The sequence below is a fragment of the Lacerta agilis genome, chromosome 1 (assembly GCF_009819535.1).
Source record: "Lacerta agilis isolate rLacAgi1 chromosome 1, rLacAgi1.pri, whole genome shotgun sequence".
In the NCBI taxonomy this organism is placed as follows: Eukaryota; Metazoa; Chordata; class Lepidosauria; order Squamata; family Lacertidae; genus Lacerta; species Lacerta agilis.
Window position 1 is genome coordinate 8,207,453 of NC_046312.1, and position 27,415 is coordinate 8,234,867.

Below are 27,415 nucleotides of genomic sequence, written 5' to 3' on the forward strand. Positions count from 1 at the left end.
GCTACAACATAAAAAAAAAGCCAACAGAGAAGTTTCTAAATGAGCCGTTCAGCCTTGAAGGCAGGCAAGCTGGCAGCAACTCAATTTCTAAGGAAAACAGTCAACAATCCAGGTGTGCTCTCTGAAATTAGAGCATACAGTCCTACATTTTTTTATTGACATGAAGGCAGCAGGAATGGATACACGCACATGCTCACATATGTAATCCATAGATGATTCATTGTACAATTATGACTATGCTTTAGGACTGTCATTTTCTCTATCAGTACTGACTGGAGGTAAGATTAGTGGTTCCCAAACTTGTTTCCCTACAATCACTTGAAAATTCCTGAGAATACTGGCGGACCACTTCCTCGCACCTATCACTTCCAGTCTGTCTTGAAGCAGATGTTGCCGCCACAATCCACAGCTGCCACTTGTGTTCTTCATAGACATACAACTTTGCAGTCCACCATTTCGGACTGGATTAGACAGATGGGTAAATTTGCAATAAAATACTGATAAATTTTCACGAGGGCTTAAAATATATATATATCACAAACTGATGCAGAAATATGGATAACTGAACTTAATATCGGGAAAATGGGAAACCAAGAGGAACTAAAATGGCATATTCACCCATCTCTCTCCTACAAAATAGTGCCACAAGAAGCCCTTTCAGAATATGGTAGTTTAAAGCAGTCAGTTACCAAGTGGTCCAAATAATGTTCTAAACAGGTCTGAGATCGAATGTTTTGCTCCATTGAAACAAGAATGCATTTGCCATTGTTCACAGAAACATTTGGCCACATGAAGAAATATGGATGGATTAATTTTTTATTTAAAATTTAAATGTGTTACAGGACAGTATTTTTTTAAAAGGAAAACAACTGTGACAGTAGTGACAACCTTTCTGCTGTAAAACTTGTAAAAATTTTACCAAAAGTCTTTACAAAGTTGAGATGACAGTAAAATTATTGATAAATACATAGCACCAAACATGTTAAAGAAGCTATTCCAAATTAAAGTTTTGAAGCTTACACTACATGCTGTCCATAAAATAAAAGTTTGTCAAAGATTTTAATATAGTGAAACAATTACCTTTAACTTTCTTAATTGGATCCATTTAAAATTGATAGACTCAAATGCAACAGTGTCATCACTTGGATGAAAATATTTATTCTCTTTTTCCTTTGTAATCTTCTTTTGTTTTAGGTGCAAGGTGAAAAACATTTGTTAATGCATAAGAACTCTAAGCCCTTTTGCAGAACATAATTAAAAAAGTGAAAATGACTTTCTGCTTTGTGATGAAGACTGAAAGCCTTTTAGTGAGGCAGCCTGGGATGACCCAAAAGCAAAAGGAAAACTGAAGTCGTCTTTCCCATTTTGAAAAGCTTGAGCGGAAGAGCACGATGGAAAAGAAAATGCAAATGAATCATCATTCTCCATTTTCCCAAATAAATTTCCTTGAAGGGAATAATATTTTGAATTAACTTTTGACTTTATATGGAATACAATCAATAATCCTGGAGATTAATTACAATTTCATTATTTTTAAAAATTGCCAAAGAATAATATTATTTCAGTTAGATATGAGATGGATTCTGAGATTGTCCTACTGCTCATAAAGGACAAAAAATTCTGACTGACAGTGTTCAAAGAAACAACCATATGTCAAATATTCAGACCACTCCTAAAGGTGGAACTGCTAAAGCGTGATGAATCTCAAAAGCAGGTGAAAAGTGTAGAGTGAAATCTAAGCCCACAGAGGGAAGGTGTTGGATGGCTATCAGCACACAAGTTATCAGCAATATATGCAGTAAGAGAAGTTATTGACAAAACAATTTATTTTATGGAAAAAACTTACCAATATCTTTGTGAGATGAAATAGGATTTAAATTTCCAGAATAGCTTTCACCTAACTGAAACATAATATATATAAGTGAATTAATTGCAAAACTAAGCAATAAATTAGTAAGCATCCTTTTACAAGTTCACCAGCTATTAAGGGAAATGCTGCACAGCACAAATTAAAGCAAAATTTCTCTTCTCAAACTCCGTATGTTTTATGACAGTCTTGGTAAGAGTGTAACTTCTAAGGATATGTCACAAATCTCAGACACAATCCAGGTGCCTGGACATGCAAAAAGGTAGGGGTTATTTCAATTACAGAAGACTCCTCGCGAACTAGTTCCTATTATTGCTTCTAAAGCTATACCAGTCCCTAAATAAAACATCCCACTTTGCATTTCTGAACACTATCCTTACTACAGTTCACAGTGGTAGAGACCATGTTTCCCCTAATAACTTTTTATCCAGTCCTCAACCAATGAGGTTTGTGGTTGATTGGGGATTGAAATTCAAATCTCCTCAATTCTAGTCTGACACTAACTGCACCATACTTTACTAATGAATAAGCTGATCACTTCACACAGCTCTACATGTTGGCAATTCAATATTACCTGGCCTGGTGAAGTTTCTGCTCCAAGTACAGAAGAATCAAAGAAATTAAATCCAAAGGACTTTGCAGTAAAGCTAGAAAGGAAAGGAAAACCAGGCGACTTTGACACTGATCCTTCACTTTTTGATGGAGTTCTGTTGTAAAGAAAGGAGAAAATTAGTAAGAATGGTGGAGAGGGAATTGCTGTTAAGATGGGAAATATCCCAAAACTAGGTTTGGTAGAGTCTTTTACCACAAGTGTTCTGGAACATGACAAGCTCATTAATAATATTTGAACTAAGAATTCTTACAGTTCCAATGGAGTTTCCATCCTACTAGAAGCAGGTGTCTTTGGAAGTATGTTAGACTCTGGAGTTCTTGGAAAGCTTACAGCATCGTCTTCTCTTTCTGCAAAATGACAGTCAGTTGTTGCCTGCTCATCCTGTTAAAGAGAAATTTTACATACATGACCATGTTTATATGGCATTCACAGCTGTGTGAACACTAAGACATACTTATTGGGGCTTTTCAAAAAGAGAACAATCTTTATATGCATCAGGCATAAGACTGGCCATGCTTGGAACAACTGTAGTGAAGGTGGGATAAGAAACATTCTTAAATGAATGTATGCATTCATACATCCATATACGTATAATGGAAGTGAAAAGTGAAAAATTCATTCAATCACCTGTATAGAGACATCACATATAGACATTTGAGTTATTTAACAATATCATGTTTGATTACAGTTTTCTCTAAGCTTCTCAGTTGAAAGACGACTACAAAATCAGAAATGCCTTAAAGTATCTGCTAAAAGAAAGAATATCAACAAGGAGGGAGGACTGTCTGATCTCAGCTGCAGAGATGTTCTACAAAATTGGAACCTTAATACAGAACACAGAGCTCCTGTATCTGAGCCACAGGGACCACTAACATGTACGTGAACTTTATAAAGCTGCCCTATACTAAAATACCATCTATCTCAATTTGTATACAAACTGAGTGGCAGCAGCTCTCCAGTGTTTCAACCAGGATCTTTCTTATTCCTACCAAGCATTGAATTGGGGGGGGGGGTTCACTTGAAAGTCCCTACAGTGGGTTACATGTCACGAAAAACATATAACACAATATTTAAAACCACTGTAAAATACAATGAAACAGTAGATGTGAGTTGAATCAAATTAAAAGAAATAGCACTTTAGCCTACTCCACTAAAAGCATGGAGGTCATCCTGACCTGTTGAGAAAAGCTATACTGTATAATGTTGGTGCAAAATTAACTTTGGAGGGGGTAGCATTCTGAAATTTAGAGGCTACCACTGAAAAGGCCCTCTTACATGCCATCATCCGTCAAATCTCATTTGGCAACAGTACTGTTGAAAAGAGCCTCCCTGGCCGAGGTTATCACTGATCATTCTAGAGCATGTGCTCCATCACCAAATATAGCCCATCCTTGTGAAAACACTTTATTTTTTATTGCAACTACTTTCAAACAGGAGAGCTCACATGTAAAACATTAATTTCAAATGACACTGCATTATACAGCATGCTAAAACTGCAAAAACCTGTGCTAACCAGGCATGAATTTGAGATAAATAAATAGAAAAAAACAAAAATTAAGTTAAACTGACTTGAAACACATGTGCAGAATCCTTTGACCTGCTTGCTTCTTCTTGTTCCACATATTCGGTCTTTTTTCCTTCTAGAGAAGATTGTTCACATTAAATATATTCAGCTCATCACATGTGAAAATAATATTCAAAAGTAGCACTCTTCATACTATAAATTTACTAATGTAAGAGTTGCCTTATTTGTATTTTTTAGGAGCAGACAGAATAATGGTATGTTCCACAAATCACTTAATCCATCATGGTATCCATCACATCAGCCTATACCCTCAACCAAAATGCAGTGCAGTGCAATAAAACAGATAATCCATCTCTTGATCTACTGTACCGGGGGCTGACCTGTGCACCTTTTAGTAATGGGGTATCCTGGGCACTACAAACAAAAGCAAAGAGGTGCAATAACTATACTGAGGAGATGCTCAAATGACCAGAGAAACTTGAAGAATTAATTTGGCCTGCAAGTAGCATATTTGGGGGGGGGGAGCTGGTTTAGATATCTTCTGTAGGTGTATCCATATTAATTGCAAAACCTTTAACATCATATATAAACAAATCATTCACAGTACTATTTTTTTTATCTACTTTGCACAATACTGTAATTGGTGGTGGCTGATTTTCCCACTTAAGCAGTGATTACAGACTCTAATTGGCTGATACCACATGTGTGTGATTGCAGCAGTGGAACATTACCACAAATTAAACTATCAGCCAACATAATATATATTTTAAATAAAAATAGATTTATTCATTTTTAGGCACAGCAGTCCAAACAATCATGAGTCTTCATGCTTTTAAAAACAAGAATTCTATTTTATGCAGTTTGTAATTCATGCAATAAGTGAATAATCAGTATGAAATTTTTCTTCACAGCTATATAATTAGCAAATCCTGATAGGTCAGGAGACTGATAGTGTTTCCACAGCACAGAAACTATAAGCCCGGTTAAGGAACAATTTCTAAAAAGCAAAAAAAGGAAGGATTGAAAGCCTTGGAATGATCCAACTGAAAAAGGAAAACTGATGTCATCTTTCTCATCTTGAAAAACTTGAGTGGAAGAGCATGATGGAAAAGAAAATGCAAATGAATAATCATTCTCCCTTTTCCTAAATAAATTTCCTTGAAGAGAATAATATTTTGAATTGACTTTATAATAAATACAATAAAAAATGCTGGAGATTAATTAAAATTTCATTATTTTAAAAATGGCCTGAATACTAAAAAAAATAGTATTAAACATAACATGGATTCTGAGATTGTCCCACTGCTCTTAAAGGACAGGAATTCATGACTGACAGTGTTCAAAGAAGCCTTACATTTCAAATATTCAGACTACTTCAGAAGAGGGAATGAAATTGCTGTGAGAGTTGGTTGGAACAATTAAAGTTTAACAAATCACAAGAGCAAGTGGAATGGATAGACAGAAACCACTAAGCCCAAGAGCTCTATGATACCGTGTGAAGCCAGATTGAATCCATTTTAAACATTTTGTTAAAGGAATGAAGCTACTGGGTGCCTATCAGCAATATGTGAATTAATGGAAGCTACTGACAAAACATTTCATGGTAAAAGCTTACCAATACCTTTGTGTGATGAAATAGGATTTAAATTGCCAGCAGAATCTCTTTCACCTAACTGAAACATAATATTCATTATATAAGTGAATTAATTTGAAAATTAAGTAATAAATTAGTAAATTCAGGATTTGAAAAGCACCATGTTTTAATTATCCATGTTCATAAAATGCTGCAAGGTAATAATAATACTAAACATACTACTATAGGGGATATGCTGATGTAGTGAAACTGAAATTCCAAAAATGAACCCTAGCTGCAAGAACTTGCCATTTCTGCAAGCCTTGTTATTAAACTCCATGCATATTACTTCTAGGGGTTATCCCTTCTACCAGTGAGACATTAATTTCACTAAGTGCTCCAGAAGTCAAAGTAAAGACATGGCTATGTTTTCTTTAAGATGTTCAGAGCAATCCTATGCATGTTTACTCTTTATTATCACTGTATTCAATCAGCTTTACTCCCAGGTAAGTTGATGTGGGATTATACCCTGAATGTAATAATTTTATTTTTTTGTGTAAGTTAAAAAGCAAATCAAAAGCAAACATTACATTTTACTAGTTTTGCAACCTGAGGAATGAGATTGCCATACCACTCCTGAATGCAATAATTTACTTCCAAGTAAAACTAAATGCATATGACCATGTTTATCATGAACTGGGACTCATAATTCCAGAAGAATACCAAAGAATAAATGCAACACCATGAATTAATTGTAGTTATGGTCAATGAAGGAGAAACTGCATATTAGGAATAGGGAATCAGTTTTGCCTTATGTTTGCATCTCTAGGTAAGGCTCAAACTAGATGAGGCATGCAGTTGTGTGCTCCCTGAATCTCTTTACCTTATGGAGATAACTTTGAATGGGTGAGCAGCTGAAGGGAAAGTGTATCTGTCCATCCGCCCTGCACTCTGACTGGAGTCACCAAGGCTGCTTTTCAAACAAGTAATAAAAGAAAAACTCAACTCCATCAAGAGAGGCAGGTAAGTAGATGCATGTCTAATTTGAACCTGACTGATGTCAGAGGTAGACTTCGGAAGATTTGCAGAGAAGGTCACAGGAAACTTTGTAATCATCCTTTTACAGGTTGACAGGCTATTAATTCTGTATGTGGCCTGTTTAAGCAAATCTTCTCTTCTCAATCTTTGGTAAAATAATGTGACTTCTAAGGACAGATCACTAATCTCAGACAAATCCCAGATGACTGGACATCCAAAAAAGTTGGGGTTACCTTTTGCAGCTGACTCCCAATGAACTAGTTTTGATTATTGCTTACTAATCTATACCAATCCCTAAAGAGAAATTTTGAACTTTGCATTTCAGAATTGTTTCCTTACATGAAAATGCCTATTAGGTTGACTATAACTGCAGATTACACTTATTATTCATGCTGTGTTTCTAATATTTATTTTATTACATTTATATCTTGTTCGCTTTCCCAAGAAACTCAGTTGTGGAAGCCATGGTTTCTCCCCCAAGCTTTTATCCATTCCTCACTCAATGAGATTTGCAGTTGATTGGGAATTTAAATCTGCACCTTTTCAGTTCTAGTCTGACACTAACTACATCATGAATACATTTCTCAAGCTCACACAACTCTGCATTTTCAAAATTCAATGTTACCTGGCTTGGTGAAGTTTCCGCTCCAAGTACAGAAGAATCAAAGAAATTAAATCCAAGGGACTTTGCAGTAAAGCTAGAAAGGAAAGGAAAACCAGGCGACTTTGACATTGATCCTTCACCTTTTGACGGAGTTCTGTTGTAAAGAAATAAGAGGAGAAATTTATTGGCAGTTGAGGGCGGGAATTGGTGTTAAGTTGGAAAGCAGCAGCCAAAATCTGGGCTTTGTAGGGTGTTCACTCCAAAAGCATGGGAGAATGACAAAGCTAAGAATCCTTACAATTCCATTGGAGTTTCCATCCTACTAGAAGCAGGTGTCTTTGGAAGTATGTTAGGCTCTGGAGTTCTTGGAAAGCTTTCAGCATCGTCTTCTCTTTCTGCAAAATGGACAGTCAGTTGTTGTCTGCTCGTCCTGTTAAAAAGAAATTTTACATACAAGACCATGTTTATATGGCATTCACAGCTGTGTGAACACCAAGACATACTTATTGGGGCTTTTCAAAAAGAGAACAATCTTTATATTAATCAGGCCTAAGACTGCTGTGCTTAAAACAACATAGTAAAGGTGGATAAGAAATGTCTTAAATGTATGCGTGCATCCATCCATATATACTGGAAGTGAAAAATGAAAAAAAAATCCTTCAGTCACCTGTATATAGACATCACACAAAAATTTGATTAGTTATTTAAACAATTTCTGTACTGTTTAGTGCCTTTAAATGCCCACTGAATTAAAAAAGCCTGGGCCCACGATATGGAACACATAGCTCCTGATGGATACGAACCATGCATTTGAGCCATGGGGGACCACTAATGTGTGTGAACCTTATGAAACGGCACTGTGCCAAAGGGCATTGGTCTAACTCATTTTGTATGCACACTGAATGGCAGCAGGCTCCCCGGGGAGTCATCAGGATCTTATCTCTACAAAGGATTGAATCTAGGGCCTTCAGTATTTTTTTATTTATTAAACTTCTAACCCTCTTTTCACTTGAAGGTCCCTAAAATGGGTTACATATCACTAAAAACAATACTTCACTCCACTAAAATCATGGGCAAAGAGGGGCAAGATGCACCTCGTTGGGGGCAGCATTTGACAGCTTAGAGGCTACCACTTAAAAGGCCCTCACATGCCATCATCTGTCAAATCTCATTGGGCAACAGCACCATTGAGCAGAGCCTCCATGGCTGAACTTATCATTGATCATTTTAGAGCATGCGCTCTATCACCAAGTATAGCTCCTCCTTGTATAAACAGGACCCATTCTTTTTATTGCATCTACTTTCAGACAGGAGAGCTTACAAATGACATTGCATTAAAGAGCATGTTAGAACTGAAAAACTGTTATCTGGGCATTTATTTAAGAAAAATAAATAGATAAAACAAAAATAAAGGTAAACAGACTTGAAATGCTTGTGCAGAATCCTCTGTCCTGTTTCCTTCTTCTTGTTCCATATACTCAACCTTTTTTCCTCCTAGAAAAAATGCTTTCATTAAAATAAAACCAGGCCATCACATGTGAAAAGAATATTCAAAAGTAGCACTGTTGGTACTATTGATTTACTAATATAAGAGTTGGTTTATTTGTGTTTTTTAGCAGCAGAGCGTGATGGTGTCTTCTACAAATCAGTTAATCCATCACAGTGTCCCTTACATTAGCCTAATCCTAAAGGCAATGTGTAGCATGAGAGTGAAGTGCAATTCCCCAGATTGCAAGATAGTCCTCTTGATTTGTTGCGGGGGGTGTGTGTGTGTGTGATCCACACACCTGTGAGGAATGTGGTATTCTGGCCACCGCAAACAAAAGCAAAGGGGTTCAGGAACAATACTGAGGAGAGGCTCAAATGGCCAAAGAGACTTGAAGTATTTATGTGTCCTACAAGTGGCACATTGAGAAACAAGGCTGCATAGGAATCATGTGTAAGTGGGTCCATATTGACTGGAAAACCTTTAATACAGTATATAGGCAAGTCATTCAGAGTTCTATTCTTTATCTACTTTGTAAAATGCTGTAATTGCTGATGACTAGCATTCCTGATTAAGCAATGATGATGACTGACACTAATTAGTTGATCCCATGTGCTGTGTGTGAATGAAACACCACCACAAATATAACCATCAGCCAACATAGTGGTTGTTCCGACACAATTTAATTTTAGCCATAATAGTCCATAAATTCACAATTCTTCATTCTTTTAAAATCAATCTCTAATTTATGCAATTTGTAATTTACACAGTAAGTCAATAAGCAGGATGAAGTTTTCTTCTTCTCTTTAGCTATATGATTATTTATAAAGTATTTTAAACAGTGTTTTGTATTCTAATGTTCCAGTTGCATTTTATACCTATTTCTGCAGCCTCAGCCTCAAACCACTGTCTGTTGTTTGTTTGCTTCTGATAAGATAGTAACCTAAGACAATAAACAGGATAACGAGTTTGTTTCAATAGCATTATCTTCATGCAAGATTCTTAATCCATGCTTTCACTAATGAAAATATGATTTGTTTAAAACGTTACCTTAGTGGTGTTTGGTTTTGCAAGCTTGTTACAGATGAAAGCTGGGCATTTTTTGCTATGTTAGTTCCTATGGTGTCATTACATTTCTAAAACAGAGGACATATTTCAAATGAAGGGAAGTACAAAATGATAAATTCAGACATGTTGACTTTTCCTTAGGCTGTACAAATACAGCTCTTTTGACCTCTATTTACAGGTCATGATTTTGAAACATTATTTTTCCTGCCATCAGATCTCCTCCAGTTTGCCCTTTTGGTTTCCCTAAAATTAAAAAAAACTAGAAGAAAATTGCTATAGTGAATAAATTACTTTGCATTGCTGTAGATTTGCTTAATAGGCTCATTTTTGTTATGTGTTAAATAAAGAACATACAACTGAAGTGAGTATAGCATTTACTTTTTACTTAGGCTTTCAAAAACAAACTCTGATATATACCTATTATATGAAATATATTAGGACACCTCATTATAGTGTGAATTGATATACTCTTAAAAGGGAAAGACAATGCATATTTATAGCAAGGAAGGTCAAAAGAAAAGGATGTAGAACATTGCTCTGGCATACTAAAGAACAACATAGTGGTACAGCAATAAAACTGCTAGCACATTTACAAAGCTAAGCAGGGTCTGGTATGTTTCAGATTGGATGGGGGAACCATGTGTTGCGATTCCTACATTACAGGGTGTTTGACTAGATGACCCTCATGGTCTCTTCCAGCTCTACAATCCTATGATTCTATGAAAACAAAGGCACAATGAAGTCAAACTTAAGCACTTGCAAGTTCCATTGATTTTTCTGGCAGAATTAAGAGACCACCTATATTTCTCTCACTGAAGTCAATGGAACTTCAAATTGCTTATTGGCATCACATAGACTTATAACAAGTCTGTATCAAAGGATTAAAAACATAAATATTGCTTAATTTATTTATTTAATTTTATGTACCACTTAACTGTAACAAAGCCTCTAAGTGGTTTAAAAGAATCAGGGTCTGAGGGTTTGTAGAGCTCTTTCCCTTTCTATCAAACCTATACCTTATTAGCTAGGAAGAATGGGATGGACCATTGTAGTAGTGGTGTACATTGGGTGGGTGAAGTGTGTTTCTTGCTATATGTCTGCATGGAATCTCTGACTCAGGGCCAGACCCATATGCATAGTCCTGTCTGGATAGATAAGTAAGATTGTCCTGCAATTCTTGAGGGGGGGGTGTTGTTATCTACAGGTAGAACAAATTTTCTGGTTGTGTAACACCTCCCACTGAATCAGTGACCTTGCATATTATTGTTTTGCATTAAAAAATACCTAAAAGGTGATGGTCATATAGATGTAGCTTGTGCCCCTCTCTAGAGAAGGAGGATTGTGGTAAATCCATGCTTCTAGGATCAATTATGGAAAGGCCATAGCTCAGCAAATGAGTACATGCTTGTATGTAAAAGGTCCCAGGTTCAATCCTGGCATCCCCAGGTAGGGCTGGGAGAGAACCTGAAGCTCACCTCGTGTTGAAGCGAGAACATATTTTGTGGCTACTGTGCTGGTTAGCATTTAGTTTCCAAGTCTAAATCAAAGTGCTGTTTTCACTTTTTAGGTTTTTCACAAACTAAGACCCAAATCTATCTCAGAAATCACCCTTCCCTCATATAAGCCTGCTACATAGCCTGTATAGGCTAAAGGCACATGAGGCCACCATTCTGCTAAAGCTAAGCAGATCTGGGTTCAATCGGTGCCCATATATGACTACCTGGGAATGACATGCACTCTGCCTTGGATTCCAGGAAGGAAGAAAGGTGAGGTAAGAAATATACGGAAGTAAAATAAAAATAATCCGGATCAGTGGAGTCCTCCTCCATATAGCTGCATCACATGAAATGGGGACATCGGGGGTGAAGATAAGGGTCTTTTGCTGGAACTGAATGGCCTCCTTTAAGGGCTTAAAGGTAAAGGGACCCCTGACCATTAGGTTCAGTCGCGGACGACTCTGCGGTTGCGGCTCTCATCTTGCTTTACTGGTTGAGGAAGCTGGTGTACAGCTTCTGGGTCATGTGGCCAGCATGACTAAGCCACTTCTGCTGAACTAGAGCAGCGCACAGAAACGCTGTTTACCTTCCCGCCGGAGCGGTACCTATTTATCTACTTGCACTTGATGTGCCTTCGAACTGCCTAGGTTGGCAGGAGCTGGGACCAAGCAACGGGAGCTCACTCCGTCTCGGGGATTCGAACCACCGACCTTCTGATTGGCAAGCCCTAGACTCTGTGGTTTAACCTGCTTATTCTGTCAGACCACTGGTTCATCTAGCTCAATATTATCCACACTAACTGGTAGTAACTCTCCAGAGTTTCCGAGGGGTGTATTTTCCAGTTCCATATTGAGATCTCAACTATTGAACCTGGTACCTTTTACAACTGAGACATGGCCCTGAGTTGTGTGAGAAGTTATAAACCCTATCTCTTCCAGAAGCTTTTGGTGGCTGAATTATAATGAGGTTCTGTGCAGGGGGCTGCCTATATTGTTGTTGAAGCTTTGAACTGCCCCTGCTTTTTACTTAAAAAAATGTTGCTCTGTTGTTTGCTTGGATTGTTTTTGTATGTTTTGTTTTTATTTTAGTATTTATCCTACTGTATATTTATGGCTTTAGTTTTTGTGGTGGCACATAAATGAAGCAATACAAAAGTAATAAAAATAAAGCATTTAGACATCTAGATTTGTTTTTCTGTTGCCGGTTTTATATATACGTAGAATGTTACAATGTGAAAATTGACTGCTTCTTTTAAATCAAATCATCTTTTAAACAATAGATACAAAAAATTGCTCCTGTCTTGCCCCTGGTCTCACCTGCTTTCCATTTGCATACCTGTCTTTCATTTTCTACATGGCTGAAGTATACACTGGTCACTGCTGAATGTCCTGGAAAATCTTTTCTCTCTTCCATACCTATATTATTTAATGGCAGTTTGATATAATTAGCCATACATAATTTAGCTTATTATTAAACAACTGAAAACAAATTGACAATAAATGCTTATAAACTGCATGAAGGTAATCAGAAAGCTACCAGCTTGAAGATAACAAACTTCAGGACAAATAATACCAGTTTCTTAAAACATATATAGATGACTGTTGAGAAGAACTGGCACAAAGTATTACAGTATGTGGAAAAGTCTCTGAATACTATATCTGTCACCTTTGGTGTAGGCAATTCAGAGTACAGAAAACACACTGATGTATTTGCCTATACAACAATTGTGATCATTTATTATTATTATTATTATTGTTATTATTATTATTATTATTAACTGCAAACCACAGGGTGGTTTACAATATAAAAACATAGCTGCTAACCAGGTGAGGATAGCTGATGAGCCTCAGACTCTGCATGCAAAGACAGGCTGCGGCGGGATTGAGCGGATGAGACCAATAGTGGGTCCAATGGTCAAGAAGGCAGTTTCTGCACGTGCTGTAGAGGGAACTGAGGGGCAGATGGGGCTCATCAACCTGGAAAGGTAGCCCATCTAGGAGAAGAAAAACTCTGGTCATAAACATCTTTACAGATATAAATTATACCTCTCTGCGTTTGCTGAAACAATGGCTTCAGAGTTGAGAAACTTTGGACTAATTTCTGACAAATGCTAGGAAGCTGTAAAGATTCATATATCTGATGTTTCTCTTTTAACACATGGTGACTCTCTTTGAACAAGCTGAAAGAAGAAAAAAAGCTACAATGAAAGCAAACATTAAACAAGGTAAGTGGATTTTCCAAAAAGAAAAGAGAGATGAAAAGGCCATGGGTGCCTTAACGAGGTAAAAGACAAAACATTGAAAAGATGTACCTTCTCTGTCTAAGCTAGAATCCATTATAATATCTTTGCTGGGTAATACCTGCCAATGGGCATGACACAAACATGACAAATTATAGAACAGAAAGAACGTAACATGGAGCAATGTAGGGACAAAACACATCCCTGTACCTTCCTTTTTTTTAATCTCCCATCCTAAAATGCAGTATACAGAGGATGTTGCATTAATTGCAATAAAACAAAGAAAGATAGCACAGTGTGTATATTATAGGGTTGACATATGTCCAGAATTTCCCGGACATAACCGGAATTTGGCCATCGGAAACAGTGTCTGGGCAGAAATCGCTGAAATGTCTGGGAAAATCCAGACATATGGCAACCAACATCAGAAGTGTAGATTTTGGCAAAATTCCTTAAGAATAGCTGAGCATCTTTGCAAAAAAAAAAAACCAAAACACCTCAACAACTTTTATATCTGTATTTTCGCTTTTTGAAATATGGCAACCCTAGTTCAATGGGAATTTTGCCAAAAGTTTAAGTGAAGTCAGAATTGCACCCTTAGACTTTAGTAAAGTATCTTAAGATAGAGATAAAGCTTTTAAAATAAATATTTCTACCTTGATAAAAAGGTATAAAAGCAATGTTTTTCTCAACTACAACTGCAATGGCAGTTCAGAACTAGCCCCTCTTATTCATGTGCTGATCAGGAGGTCTGCACTGGCATTAGAGTAATGCAGGAGCCACTTTCTACTGTTATAGAGCACTGGCAGTAACTATGCCCTCTCCTCTAGGAACTCTAGTGTTTTTTGGGAGGGGATGGAATCAACACAATATAATCTGCACAATCTTCAAACACTACAGCTCCTATTATTCTTCAGGGAAAGCCCAGGCAGTTAAAGGGGTATAAACATGATATATGCTTGTTGTGTAGATATGTCTGAACGCTTATATAGATAGGATTATAGCATTATAGTTTATGGGACTTGTTTATGTGTGATAAAGTCAATTTTAAAATACTACCATTCATCAGATGCCTTCCTTGCTTCAAGTTCTTTTGCATTTTCCTTTTCTATCACTTCAGGCTTGTGTTGATCTTCTTCAATCTTTTCAATTTGCTAAAAAAAAATTGTTTTATATAAATAAATGATATACTGGTATAACAACAACAACAATTTATTTATACCCCGCCCATCTGGCTTGGTTTCCCCAGCCACTCTGGGCGGCTTCCAACAGAATGTTAAAATACAATAATCTATTGATCATTAAAAGCTTTCCTAAATAGGGCTGCTTTCAGATGTCTCCTAAAAGCCTGGTAATTGTTTTTCTTTTTGACATCTGGTGGGAGAGTGTTCCACAGGGCAGGTGCCACTAACGACAAGGCCCTCTGCCTGGTTCCCTGTAACTTGGCTTCTCGCAGCAAGGGAACCTCCAGAAGGCCCTCGGCACTGGACCTCAGTGTCCGGGCAGAACGATGGGGATGGAGACGCTCCTTCGGGTATACTGGATTGAGGCCATTTAGGGCTTTCAAGGTCAGCACCAACACTTTGAAATGTGCTCGGAAACGTACTGGGAGCCAATGTAGGTCTTTCAAGACCGGTGTTATGTGGTCTCAGTGGCCGCTCCCAGTCACCAGTCTAGCTGCCGCATTGTGGATTAGTTGTAGTTTCTGGGTCACCTTCAAAGGTAGCTCCACAGAGCACATTGCAGTAATCCAAGCGAGAGATAACTACAGCATGCACCACTCTGGCGAGACAGTCCGCGGGCAGGTAGGGTCTCAGCCTGCATACCAGATGGAGCTGGTAGACAGCTGCCCTGGACACAGAATTAACCTGCGCCTCCATGGACAGCTGTGAGTCCAAAATGACTCCCAGGCTGCGCACCTGGTCCTTCAGGGGCACAGTTACCCCATTCAGGACCAGGGAGTCCTCTACACCTGCCTGCCTCCTGTCCTCCAAGAACAATACTTCTGTCTTGTCATTATTCAACCTCAAGCTGTTAGCCACCATCCATCCTCCAACCGCCTCCAGACACTCACACAGGACCTTCACTGCCTTCACTGGTTCTGATTTAAACGAGAGGTAGAGCTGGGTATCATCCACATACTGATGAACACCCAGCCCAAACCCCCTGATCTCTCCCAGCAGCTGCATGTAGATGTTGAAAAGCATGCAGGAGAGGACAGATCCCTGAGGCACTCCACAAGTGAGAGCCCAGGGGTCTGAACACTCATCCTCCACCACCACTTTCTGAACACGGCCCAGGAGGAAGGAGCGATCCAGCAGAACTAGGAAACAGCTCTCACCTTTGTCCCTAGCCCGCCAGAGATCATCCACCAGTGCAACCAAGGCAGTTTCAGTCCCATGATGAGGCCTGAATCCCGACTGGAAGGGATCCAAATGGTCCGCTTCTTCCAGGCATGCCTGGAGTTGTTCAGAAACCACTCACTCAATCACCTTGCGCAATAATGGAAGATTTGAGACTGGGCGGTAGTTGGCCATATTGGCCACATCTAAAGATGTTTTTTTAAGAAGCGGTTTAATAACTGCCTCTTTCAGTGGGTCTGGGAAGGCTCCCTCACAAGAGAGAAGCATTCACCACCCTGCGAAGCCAATGCCCAGCCCTTCCTAGCTAGCTTTTATAAGCCAGGATGGGCAAGGATCAAGGAGACAGGTGGTTGGTTTCACTCGTCCAAGCAGCCTGCCCACATCCTTGGAGGTAACAGATTGGAATTGATCCCACGCAACTTGACTAGACAGGAGTCTAGCACTCTCCTGCCCCAGCCCTGCTCCCACGGTGGACTCTACCTCTTCCCGAATCTAAGTGACTTTATCTGCAAAAAAACCTTTGCAAAATCATTGCAGGAGATCATGTAGCCCGCACTGGGCCCCAATGGAGCAGGTGGTTCTGCTAAATTGCGAACCACCTGAAAAAGTCTCCTGCTGTTGTTTTCTGCAGATGCAATAGAGGCAATGAAGAAAGTCTTCTTCGCCATGACTACCACCACTTGGTAGGCTCAACACTGAGCTCTAACCTGTGTCTGGTCAGCTTCAGAATGAGTTATCCGCCACCAGTGCTCTAGCCGTCTCAGCGATTGTTTCATTGCCCTCAGATCCGTGAAAAACCATGGGGCTGTCCTGGCTCCAAGCAATCGGAGAGGGCGCTTTGGAGCCAAACAGTCAATAGCCCTGGTTAACTCCACATTTCAGCAGATAAAGCATCCCCTACCACTCTCTGGAAACCATTTGGATCCATTAAGTGGTGGGGGCGGACCATCCGAATCGGTCCCACCTCCCTGCAGAGGGGAAGGGTCGTGGAGAAGTCCAGTTGCACCAGGAAGTGATCTGACCCTGGCACTTCTTTAGTTTCACTTTTACTTAGTGTCAGATCACCAACATCCATAGAGGTGAACACCAGGTCCAAGGCATGTCCACGACTATGAGTTGGGCCAGACTTATTCAGGGACAGCCCCATGGAGGCCATGTTACACATGCCAGGTCAAGTCCTCCATCCACAATCAGGTCGTGGATGGCAGTGGTCTTATTCATCATTGACCTGGCATTGCACAGCAGCACCTTCAGATCATGTGGGTATCCCTTGCTGATTCCTGTATCAGTCCAGTCAGGACCAGACCTGGAGGCAGGGATAGTCTTCAAACAATGACTAAACCTGCCTCCTCAGCAATGACATGATCTGGTCTTAGCATAACTCCTCCTCCTACCTGTGATCACTGAGATCAGTTGTCCCAGTGCATCCTCCCCCTGTGGAACCTGCCCCAGCCATTTTGTTGGCTGGGACCCACTCCCAGGCAGCCCTAACCCCTCCCCTTAAGAGCAAAATAAAACCTATATAAAAAACAACAGCAAAAACAAACAAACAACCAAGACACAATAAAACAATACAAACCAAAAACAGTAAAAATTACAAATATACCAAAATTAAACAAATTCCCAAACCCAACTAAAAATCCATCCCACCCACCACACCAGAAATAATTTAAAAAGGAAAAAAGAATTTTAAAAAAAACATTTTAAAAAGAACTCTGTGCTGTGGAGAGTCCTGGGCAGCAGCACTATCAGCAGCGGCGGCAGCAGCCTTATGAGGCCCACCAGGCCTGCCCTGGGCCAGATGGTGAGAGGCAGGGACAGGATCTGTAGGCACTCATGGCAGGAGAGTCCTGGGCAGCACCAGCAGCAGTCCTTATGAGGCCCATCAGGCCCCGTAGGCACTCACGGCAGGAGAGTCCTGGTAATTGTATCCATGGACAGTATTTAACTAACTTCTTGTACTAGCTCAAGGATTAGCACTAGTTTAAGTGGATTTCCTCCCCCTGACCTCCTTCTGCATATATCCCACCTGCTGTCATGGGTTGGAGGAACCCCCAGAATAGATTTAGGGAGTACAGGGATGAGGAGAGGGGGACAGAATCTTCTACCACAAAGGGGAAAATCCTTGCACTAACAGAATATTCACTGTACCACTATGTTTAATACAATGCCCCCCTTTTATTATGCACTACAGGGTACCCCATAGGCTTCATTGAAAAATCTGGTGGTTCCTTAAAAGATGCTTCCAGCATGGAAAGGCAGTCTTATTTTTCCATGACTTGTCTCCACTAACCAAAGAAACCCAAGGGTCTATCTCCCTATGAATCTATTATTGAGAGTTGTGGGAACCACTGAAGCAGTATAGAAGATGGGGAGGCTACAGGGAACTAGCAAAAATCACCTTCATCTTCTGTAAATGAAATAAGACTAAGTTATAAAGTTATATGAAATAAGCCCTTTTGTTCATGGGAGGGCATGACAGGATCCAATCTATTACATTTCTTTAAACTTATTAAAATCAGAATATAAACTACAAAAAAATTATTAAGTTTTAAGACCATAGAAAACCTATTGGAAAAGGTAATCTCTCTATCACCACCATGGAAGCCTTCAAATGGGCTATATGCTGTTTTGGCTGAAATTTTCAGATGTTTTTTCTTCATTTGCACTCTTATCTTTGTTTCTGCTGCCTCATTGCCTGTAGCTGCCTAGTAATCCACAAAGATGTTTCAATTCTGGCAAGAGGGAAAGGGTTCTAGGGGCTATTGTGTCCACTATTTGAGTATGTGTACACACCATACATTTAAAGCACATTTCTTGCTCCCACCCCACAAAAGGAATCCTGGGAACTGTAGTCTACCCCTCACAGAGCTACAATTCCCAGCACCTTAACAAACTAACATTGTCAGGATTCTGTGGGTAGATGCTTTAAATATATGTTGCATATGTAGCCTAAGTGAGCTCCAAAGTCCACCACTACAGCTTATGGATAGTAGAATCAGCAGAATACTCCTGCAATGGACAGTAGTATGAATACTCCCGCAATCTGGCAACTAACCTGATGCATTAGTCTCTGGAAGTCTTAAGTGGTCCTCCACCCTTGTGGAGGCTTGAGGAACCTATAAAACCAATCTTAGATCTCTCTGGGGTATGTTCAGAAAAGCAAGTGCTATAAAGAACCCTATTGAAAGGGATTGAAAGGCTCTGAATCCAGTTATTCAAAAGCTATATGGGCCTGAGGCCCAAGTCATACATTTATTAATAATGCTTTGTACAACATACTTTGCCTGGCACATACAATCTTTTTACAGGTGTTACTGTGTGGCATGACACTAGACTATGCAGAACCTTTCAGACTTTTTAGTGGGAATTGATATACAGATTTTAAAAAGCTGACCTAGCCTTACCAGTTCTCCTTGTTCAATAACAATGCATGGATCAGGCCACATTGTGAATAGGACGCAGGATTTTAGGTGTTTGAAGGGGAGGTATGCTATTTTGCTATATGGTTGGTGTAGTAATTTTGAATTGTTATAGGTATGTGTGTGACTGAAATGAGGGAGGGTGTTTATGCTGCTTGTGACTGTGTGAATATGACATGGCAATATGGCCTTTCTTTTACATTGATTGAAGAGAGAGAGAGAGAGAGAGCGTGCAACCAGAACACTGAGCAGTGAAATGGTTCAAATCTCTGCTCAGCCATGAACTCTGTGGGTAGCCTTAGGCAAGCCACTATTTCTGAGCTACTGCCCCAAATCTGCAATAGGGGACAATAATGGTGACCTACATACTCAAAAGATAAAGGAAAAAGAATTGTAGCTGGAGCTATTAGTGTCTTCAAGGAAATGTAAAGTTTTTCTGGCAACAACTTCTAATTAACTTCTAATCAGTCAACCACTATGTAGCTGGGTCTTCGGTCACTCCCCCCACCCCCATAAATCTGCTGTTACCTGTCAGATTCTAAAATCCTGTCAGGTGCTTAACATAGAATGAAGATATTTCTTTTAAATTTGTGGGAGTTGGGAGGCAGTGGGGCTCTGTTGAGAGGTGGACTGGTGGAGAGCATCAGGAACAAGGAACAGCATCAGGGTGGGGGTCAGGATTTGCTAGATCTGAGTGAAATGAGAGACCTTGAGTGATTATGTTATCTGATGTGTGGGTTGGGTGTCATCCACAATGTTTCAGAGGAAATGAGGAAATCCCATTTTGTCATCTTAAAATAGTTTGGACACGATAATTACCCACTACAGAATACAGCTTGAAATAATGTAATATATCTTTATGAACTGTGAGTGATATAGTAGTATTTTAGCAGATGGTAACATAACATGGAATTTAAAAGGCATTTTACCTGTTTGAAATAATTAATTTTCTTTTGTAGCTCTTCTGCTGTTTTTTCTAGTTCAAGTGATTGCTGCCTGAGAACCACTGCATGCGTAATAATTTCTTTTGTGTTGTGCCTCAAAGAAGCACTTTCTTATGTTAAGGAATCAATAAAACATACACAACAAACAGTCAAAGTAAAATGCTAAATGGAAACACATTTTAGTGTGCTCACTTGAATTTAAGCCTTTGAAATAAATTGACTTATTCACACTTACGCTGTTTAACTTGGGTAACTTTTAATCTCAACCCAGATTCAGCCACATTTGTGCTGAACATGTTGTCTGAATCATTTGCTATTAACCCAGACAGAAATGTGCTGGAATCCACATTTGGATGATAAACAATGGCATGCCATGCAATATTTAGCGCTTAATGTTCAGATAAACCACTCATCACAGCCTTTGTTAGTGCCTGATGGAGGGGACAATTGTCATATCACAACTGTGCCGGTTGTGTGAAATGAGTTCTAGTATTTCAACTGAACTGAAATGGAGGATTGAGCTTTCAGTGTGCTCCTGCGGCTAAAGCACTGGATATGAACGTGTAAATCCTTAAATTGATTACATTGCTTTGGGCAGGCAGTGCAGGGAAGAAGGGCTTGGAAAGGAGGCTCTGCTTCCAAAAATCTGAAACAATGTTAACCACACTATTGCAAGAATTAAGACCATTCTGAATAACAACTAGCACAAAAGGCCTTTGTGTATTCAATCTATAGACATCATAAAAGGTAAAGATAAAGGTACACCTGACCATTAGGTCCAGTCGCGAACGACTCTGGGGTTGTGGCGCTCATCTCGCTCTATAGGCCGAGGGAGCTGGCGTTTGTCCACAGACAGCTTCCGGGTCATGTGGCCAACATGACTAAGCCACTTCTGGCGAACCAGAGCAGCACACAGAAACGCTGTTTACTTTCCCACCGGAGCGGTACCTATTTATCTACCTGCACTTTGATGTGCTTTTGAACTGCTAGGTGGGCAGGAGCTGGGACCGAACAAAGGGAGCTCACCCCGTTGTGGGGATTCGAACCACCGACCTTCTGATCAGCAAGCCCTAGGCTCAGTAGTTTAGACCACAGCACCACCCGCATCATACTTATCCCATTTATATCCCACCCTATCCTGAAGATTCATGGTGAATTATATATGACAAAAATGTACCAGTAATAAATGCACAGAACTTTTAGCATTTATTGTAAATAATTTAGAACAAATCTTTACTTGTGAATAGCAAATAGAGCAGTAAATAGGGCAGTTCTAAACCAAAGTTAAACTAATATTTCTTCCTTGCTCATGACTTGTTGATTACAGTAGCTACATGGCCTGAACTACAGGATTTGTTCTTACCCCTCTACATCAATTACAGTTTAATAGACTTCTTTAAGAGTTGGAAGACAACCTGTGTATTTCAACATCTTTCAGCAATCATAAAGTCAGTAACAAAGACAAGAAAAACCACAGCGCAACTTTTAAACAGACAATTTTTAAGCTGAGTATATGGATACATCTGTAATGCCCACTGCGAAAGTGACTGGAATGGACCAGGTTCTGCAGGAAGGAAAGTTGTTCATGAATTAATTTCATTTTTATGCATTTTGGGTAAAAACTTGTCACAAAGCTTTTTAAAAACAGCTTTTCATTCCAGATTGTGCTATATCCTGTTTTGGATCCATTGCTGTTGCTTGAGGCTCAGGTGGCCTTGATGGCACGAATCTGGTCAAGGATAGCTTAAATAATGTCTGTCGTCTATGCTCTTGTAACTTCTAGGTTAGATTACTGAAATGTGTTCTACATGGGGCTGCCTCTGAATGGTTCAGAAACTGGCTGGTGCAGAATTCAGTGTCCAGATTGTTCACTGGGGCAAGATGGTTTGAGTATATCATTCCAATCCTTGACCGAGTGCACTGGCTGCCAATTAGTTTTCCGGTTCAATTCAAAGTGATAGTTTTAACAATAAAGCTTTATGGCTCAGAACTGCAATACCTTAAGGACTGCCTCTCCCCATATGAACCGACCCAGATCCTGTGATCATCATCAGAGGCCCTTCTTTGTATGCCTCCTCAGTGAGAGGTCCAGAGGGTGGCAACACAAGAACAGGCATCTCCTGTGGTGGCTACCCATTTGTGGAACACTCTCCTCAGGGAGGCTCATCTGGCATCTTTGTTACATATCTTTAGGTGCCAGGCTAAAACATTCCTGTTCTCCTAGGTCTTTGGCTATTTAAACTATATACGCCTTTTAAACTGGGCAAAACAAAATAAAAAATAAAAAAATCGTTCCAGTAGCACCTTAGAGACCAACTAAGTTTGTTCTTGGTATGAGCTTTCGTTTGCATGCACACTTCTTCAGATAAACTAGGGTTACTGTTTTTGTTTATTATGGTATGTATTTGTGGTTATATTGTGAACTGCCCTTCAGATGAAGGGCAGTATAGAAATTAAATAATAAACAACAACAATAATATCAGGTGGATTGAAGGGCAAACTGTTGATCTGGGCATACCCTTAAAGAAAAATAATCCCAACTCACTGCAATCTGTTGAATTAACTATTAGATCCCTTCCAAACTCTGTTTTATGGATGTGGATGAATTCTGTGGATGAATTCAAAGCATTTTGGCTTGCCTTACGGAATGTTTCCCCCTCTCCTCCTGTCATGTGCCATTCTAATAGTTCTTCCCCCCAAAAAAAACCCAGGAAGGAAGGAAGGAAGGAAGGAAGGGTAAGAACCTCATTGCACAAGCAGAAGGCCTTGCACCGGACTTCCACTGATGGAACTCATAGGTGAATTCCACCATGTGTATTTTATTTCAGTTGGGATAACTGGCATTATAGAAACTATGTTTTTACCTTGAAGCTCTATCACTTCAGCTTCTTTCTGTTTAAGTAGCTCAGACTGCTTCAGAACTCGGTTTTGGATTTCTTCAAATTCATTTTTTTCCTGGTGATATTCCTGAGCAATGGCAGTTGCTAAATATTTTTCTTGGTGTTGTTTAAAAGTCTCTTGATACTGAGTTGTGTAATCCTGGTACATTTTCCTTTTAAAACAAGGAAATACAATCACCCGCGTTAGACGCCACTTAACTTTCTTTTCAAAGCATGGCCAATACTTGAGACAATTGCTCGGGGAAAATTTGAAAAAAATAAGTGTTTCCTTAACTGAACTACAACATAGTTGGGAATATGAGAAACCACCTGTATTTTTCTATTACTTTTCAGTGATAGGATGCAGTCAGCAATTGCCATTGAAGTGGTGGTGTACCCCAAAATATAATTCTCCATTAAAGAGTAGATCCTTATCTTCCTGAGTGTTCACATTTTTATAGGCAACAAATTCATTGCTTATAATCAGCAATATTTTATGGAAGTCTTAATATACAGCTGTAAAACATTTCTACATACTTGTCTTTTTCTGTTGATTCCTGGTGATTCTGAAGTTCCTTCTGCAAATATTCTTCATGCTGACTAAGAATCATGTATGTTGGTTTCCAGCTAAGGCAACAAATTTAAAACTACAGTAAGCAGTAATTAAACTATAATGAAAAGCATAGTTTAATTATATTCATAAGTAACAAAACCAAAATGGGTAATTCCCACCAGCACTTTTCTATTTACACTGTCCCTTCTTGCTACCAGAAGATAATGTGATGATGTACTCTGAGAAACAGGAACCTGGCTTTTAGCTCATAGACACCTTTGTGGGCCTAAGCTAAAACTTCTGTGCTTTTCTCACTGATTTCAATTGCATGTACTGTATTTTTCCATGTACAAGACTAGGTTTTTTCCCTAAAAAATAATGTCAAAATTTGGCAGAAACACAGGATATAAGTGTAACAAAGAAAGAAAGAAAGACATAGCAGTAGTTAAGAAACTGGTGTGAACCATGCAGTGCTGGATTACCAAATAGACAGAGTAGGCACTGCCTATGGGCCCCACACCTTTTAGGGGCCCCACGACAACAGAAGAAAATAATATTGATTTGATCTTGAAAGAAAATTACAACCAAGCTTTCTTAGTTCAATGTTATCCCACTAAAGCACACACACAAAGGGGCCCCCAAGATTTCGACTGCCTAGGGGCCTCCACAGGGTTTAATCCAGCACTGGAACCATGAAGTTCCCAGTTCAAATCTAAGGCTGCATACACACTATACCTTTAAATCACAATCAAAGCATATTTTTCCTCTCAAAGAATTCTGAGGATTGTCTTTGTTAAGGGTTGCTAGGAATTGTAACTGTGAGAGGTAAACTATAATGTCCAGAATTCTTTGAGAGAAAGAATGTTATTTAACTGTGCTTTAAAGCTTCAACGTGAACATATATCACAAATTTTCCAGGAGATTCAAATGCTATGTATAAGCTATATTTTTGTATATTTCTGTATAAGTTATAATTGTGGAAAATTTGTGGAATAAAAATTATGGTAAAAAATAATAATCCAGGTGTCTCCACCCATTTACTCTACCACCCATACACAGTATGTAAATAATATTGACTGACCTGACTGACAGAGTTGCTGTAAGATTATAGAAATAATGAACTGAAAGCACTTTAAAGCCTCAGAAAGTGCTATGTACAGTATCTTCTGTCTATAACAAAATAACTTCACACCTCTTCTTACTAGCTAAATCCATAATTGCTTGATTATAAAGAGGTATATTATAGCCAATAGTGGTTTCAGAAATAAAGTTTTTACCATATACTTACGCATTACAATTCTCTCTACAGCTATTGTTTCGTTTGCGTAGGCAAGCAATTGCCTCCTCGTTCTTGTTAATTTCTTCTCGTAGCTGACAGATCTCAATCTTTTTCCCTGCAGTATTTGCAGCATATACTGAAAGAAAATATTTATTTCATGTATGATGGAATTTAAGATTGAAATAGGTCACTGGGATACAAACTATACAACTGGAACCATCCAATGTGTTCCAAGGTTAGAGCTATAGGGCAGAATATACCTAACAGTCTCATCAGCAGAAGCTGTGCACAAAGACTTGCTTACACAACAAGACCTGCCCTCCTCTGCTCCCCACACACTCTCCCAAAATTAGTTTGGGGTTGGGGGAGAGGGTATAATTCCAACCAGCAAGCTGAAATGTTTGCACAGATAGAATGTTTGAAAGAGATTGTTGATCCAGCACCTTCTTATGCAGGCATAGGCAACTTCGGCCTTCCAGCTGTTTTGGGACTACAACTCCCATGATCCCTAGCTAACAGGACCAGTGGTCAGGGATGATGGGAACTGTAGTCCCAAAACATCTGGAGGGCCGAGTTTGCCTATGCCTGTTCGTATGGATACTGGAGGTCTACTATGCACCTGGAGCTCTCCTGCTTTCTAGGGTTGCTACATTCGTTTCAATAAGGCAACAGGTCCTTGTGCATGGTGGGGTGTGTGTGTGTGTGTGTTTTGTTAGACATGCCTTTGGATAGACACCACAAGTTGTGAATCATAACCAATTCTCAGACCAAGAGTACAACTTCTCAACGATGAGGACCAGTTTCCATTACAATCCACCAAGGATAAGAGGAATGTTTCTATCAAGAAAAGGCAAAGGGCATGCAGAAGTACGGTATATACGAGAGGTTAAACTGCATCAAATGCAAGATTCTGCCAAAATTTATGTATTAAAGTCTACTCACTCTGTATCTGTTGCCTCAAATGTTCCTTGGAGTAAGATGCTTGCTGCAGCTGAAACACTGTAGCAGAAACATATAGATGAATGATAACTGCCTTCAGATATTAAGTGTGAAAACTAATTTGCATTTTAAACCAGTAACTTAGTAACTTGAATACTAGATTTTTTTTTCAGTGCTAGGTGTATTCAAGCTGTTTGCCTATGGCTTTCCTATATTAAACTATACCCCATCTGCTGCTTCCCCTCCTTCCCCATCCCAAAGCTGCTTTTCCTGCATTTCAGTTGCATTTGCCTTATAAACATCCACCCAAACCAGTACCAAGGGGAAAACTGCTGATGGGGAAAGGGAGTTGCAAGGAGAGGGAAGAATTAAACCATTCCTGCCATTCTTTGCTATTAATTCTCCTCTCTCAAATTTGCTTAGAAGTTACTGTTAGGACCTTATAACATGTAGTTTGGCATTGAGTGTAATTCTATCTGAATCCAGTAACACAGATCCATATGGGACTCAATTACATTAGTAAAGAAGAAGCATTAAATGCATTATAACACTGTGAGGCTAACAATATATGCAGATAATAAAAAACTATAGATAACTGAAGGCTGGGGATGTGAGGACTCTCCGTTGCTTGTTTCCAAAGCTGAACCACATGGAAACATACCAAGCTGTAGCAGTAGTTTGTTCAGGTTGTTTAACATGACGTCAGCCATTTTGTAAACCTACATTAAGAGGGAAAAGAAAAGGAAGAACATAATAAAAGCATAAACTCACAATGACATACTTAATAGCTCCAGAGATACAAAATGAAAATTGGAGACAAATGAAAAGGAAACCCACCCCTTGCTGTAAAGGCCCAGGTATAGGGTAGTATATAAATTCTATTATTATTATTATTATTGCAGGCTATGCTAGCACAGGAGATGCTTTGTAAGGCAGGGGTGAAATTTTAATGAAAAAGGCGGGAATCTAAAGCTAACATTAACCCTCTTGTAAAATTTTCCCACTTTGTCTGAGGCAGTCGTTTCCACTGACCTATTCATAATGATAGCTGGAGTCTTTAACCAGCTTTTTACCATTAACAAATTTCAATGTATCCTTTCCAGTGTTCAAAGTTACACTGCACATTCACCAATCTTTTGCCCCTCATTAACATTTTCACAGGTAGCATTTAACACAATCTTTAAACGATCAGTCAGAAGGAGTGCTTAGCATGACAGTGACATTTTTTTCTAAATTCAATTCAAAATTAAGCCAGGTGTAAAGTTTCCAGACAACATAATATGACAATTCTGGGTGAAATCTACATTTCTACAAAACCTTGTTTGTTTGTGTCTGTTTGTTTATTAAATTTATATACCGCCTCCTCAGCAGGCCACTGGACAGGCTGACAATAACAGTAATAAAAAAAACACCCTACTGATGACAAAAAAACCAACCACAAACAAGGTTTCAGAAGTACAGATAAAAATTATCTGCAGCGTGTATGGCACCAGACCTGCTGTCCTTAGTCAAAAAAACAAAACAAAA

General features: G+C 39.2%; 1 protein-coding gene across 1 annotated transcript; it reads right to left on the reverse strand.

The window, feature by feature from the left end:
- Positions 1-927: 927 nt before the first annotated feature.
- C1H14orf39 (chromosome 1 C14orf39 homolog) lies at positions 928-27,415 on the reverse strand. Its single transcript, XM_033172728.1, has 23 exons — positions 27,384-27,415; positions 26,550-26,607; positions 25,892-25,948; positions 24,959-25,085; positions 23,655-23,744; positions 23,103-23,290; positions 21,760-21,802; positions 20,224-20,344; positions 14,569-14,663; positions 13,316-13,467; positions 12,606-12,685; positions 9,757-9,842; positions 9,585-9,649; positions 8,644-8,714; positions 8,268-8,281; positions 7,519-7,650; positions 7,242-7,374; positions 5,627-5,678; positions 4,050-4,120; positions 2,731-2,861; positions 2,442-2,574; positions 1,847-1,901; positions 928-1,445 (listed from the first exon to the last, which is right to left on the reverse strand). Exons 2-23 carry the CDS (start codon positions 26,596-26,598, stop codon positions 1,255-1,257), a joined length of 2,136 nt encoding a protein of 711 aa, XP_033028619.1. The 5' UTR covers positions 26,599-26,607; positions 27,384-27,415; the 3' UTR covers positions 928-1,254.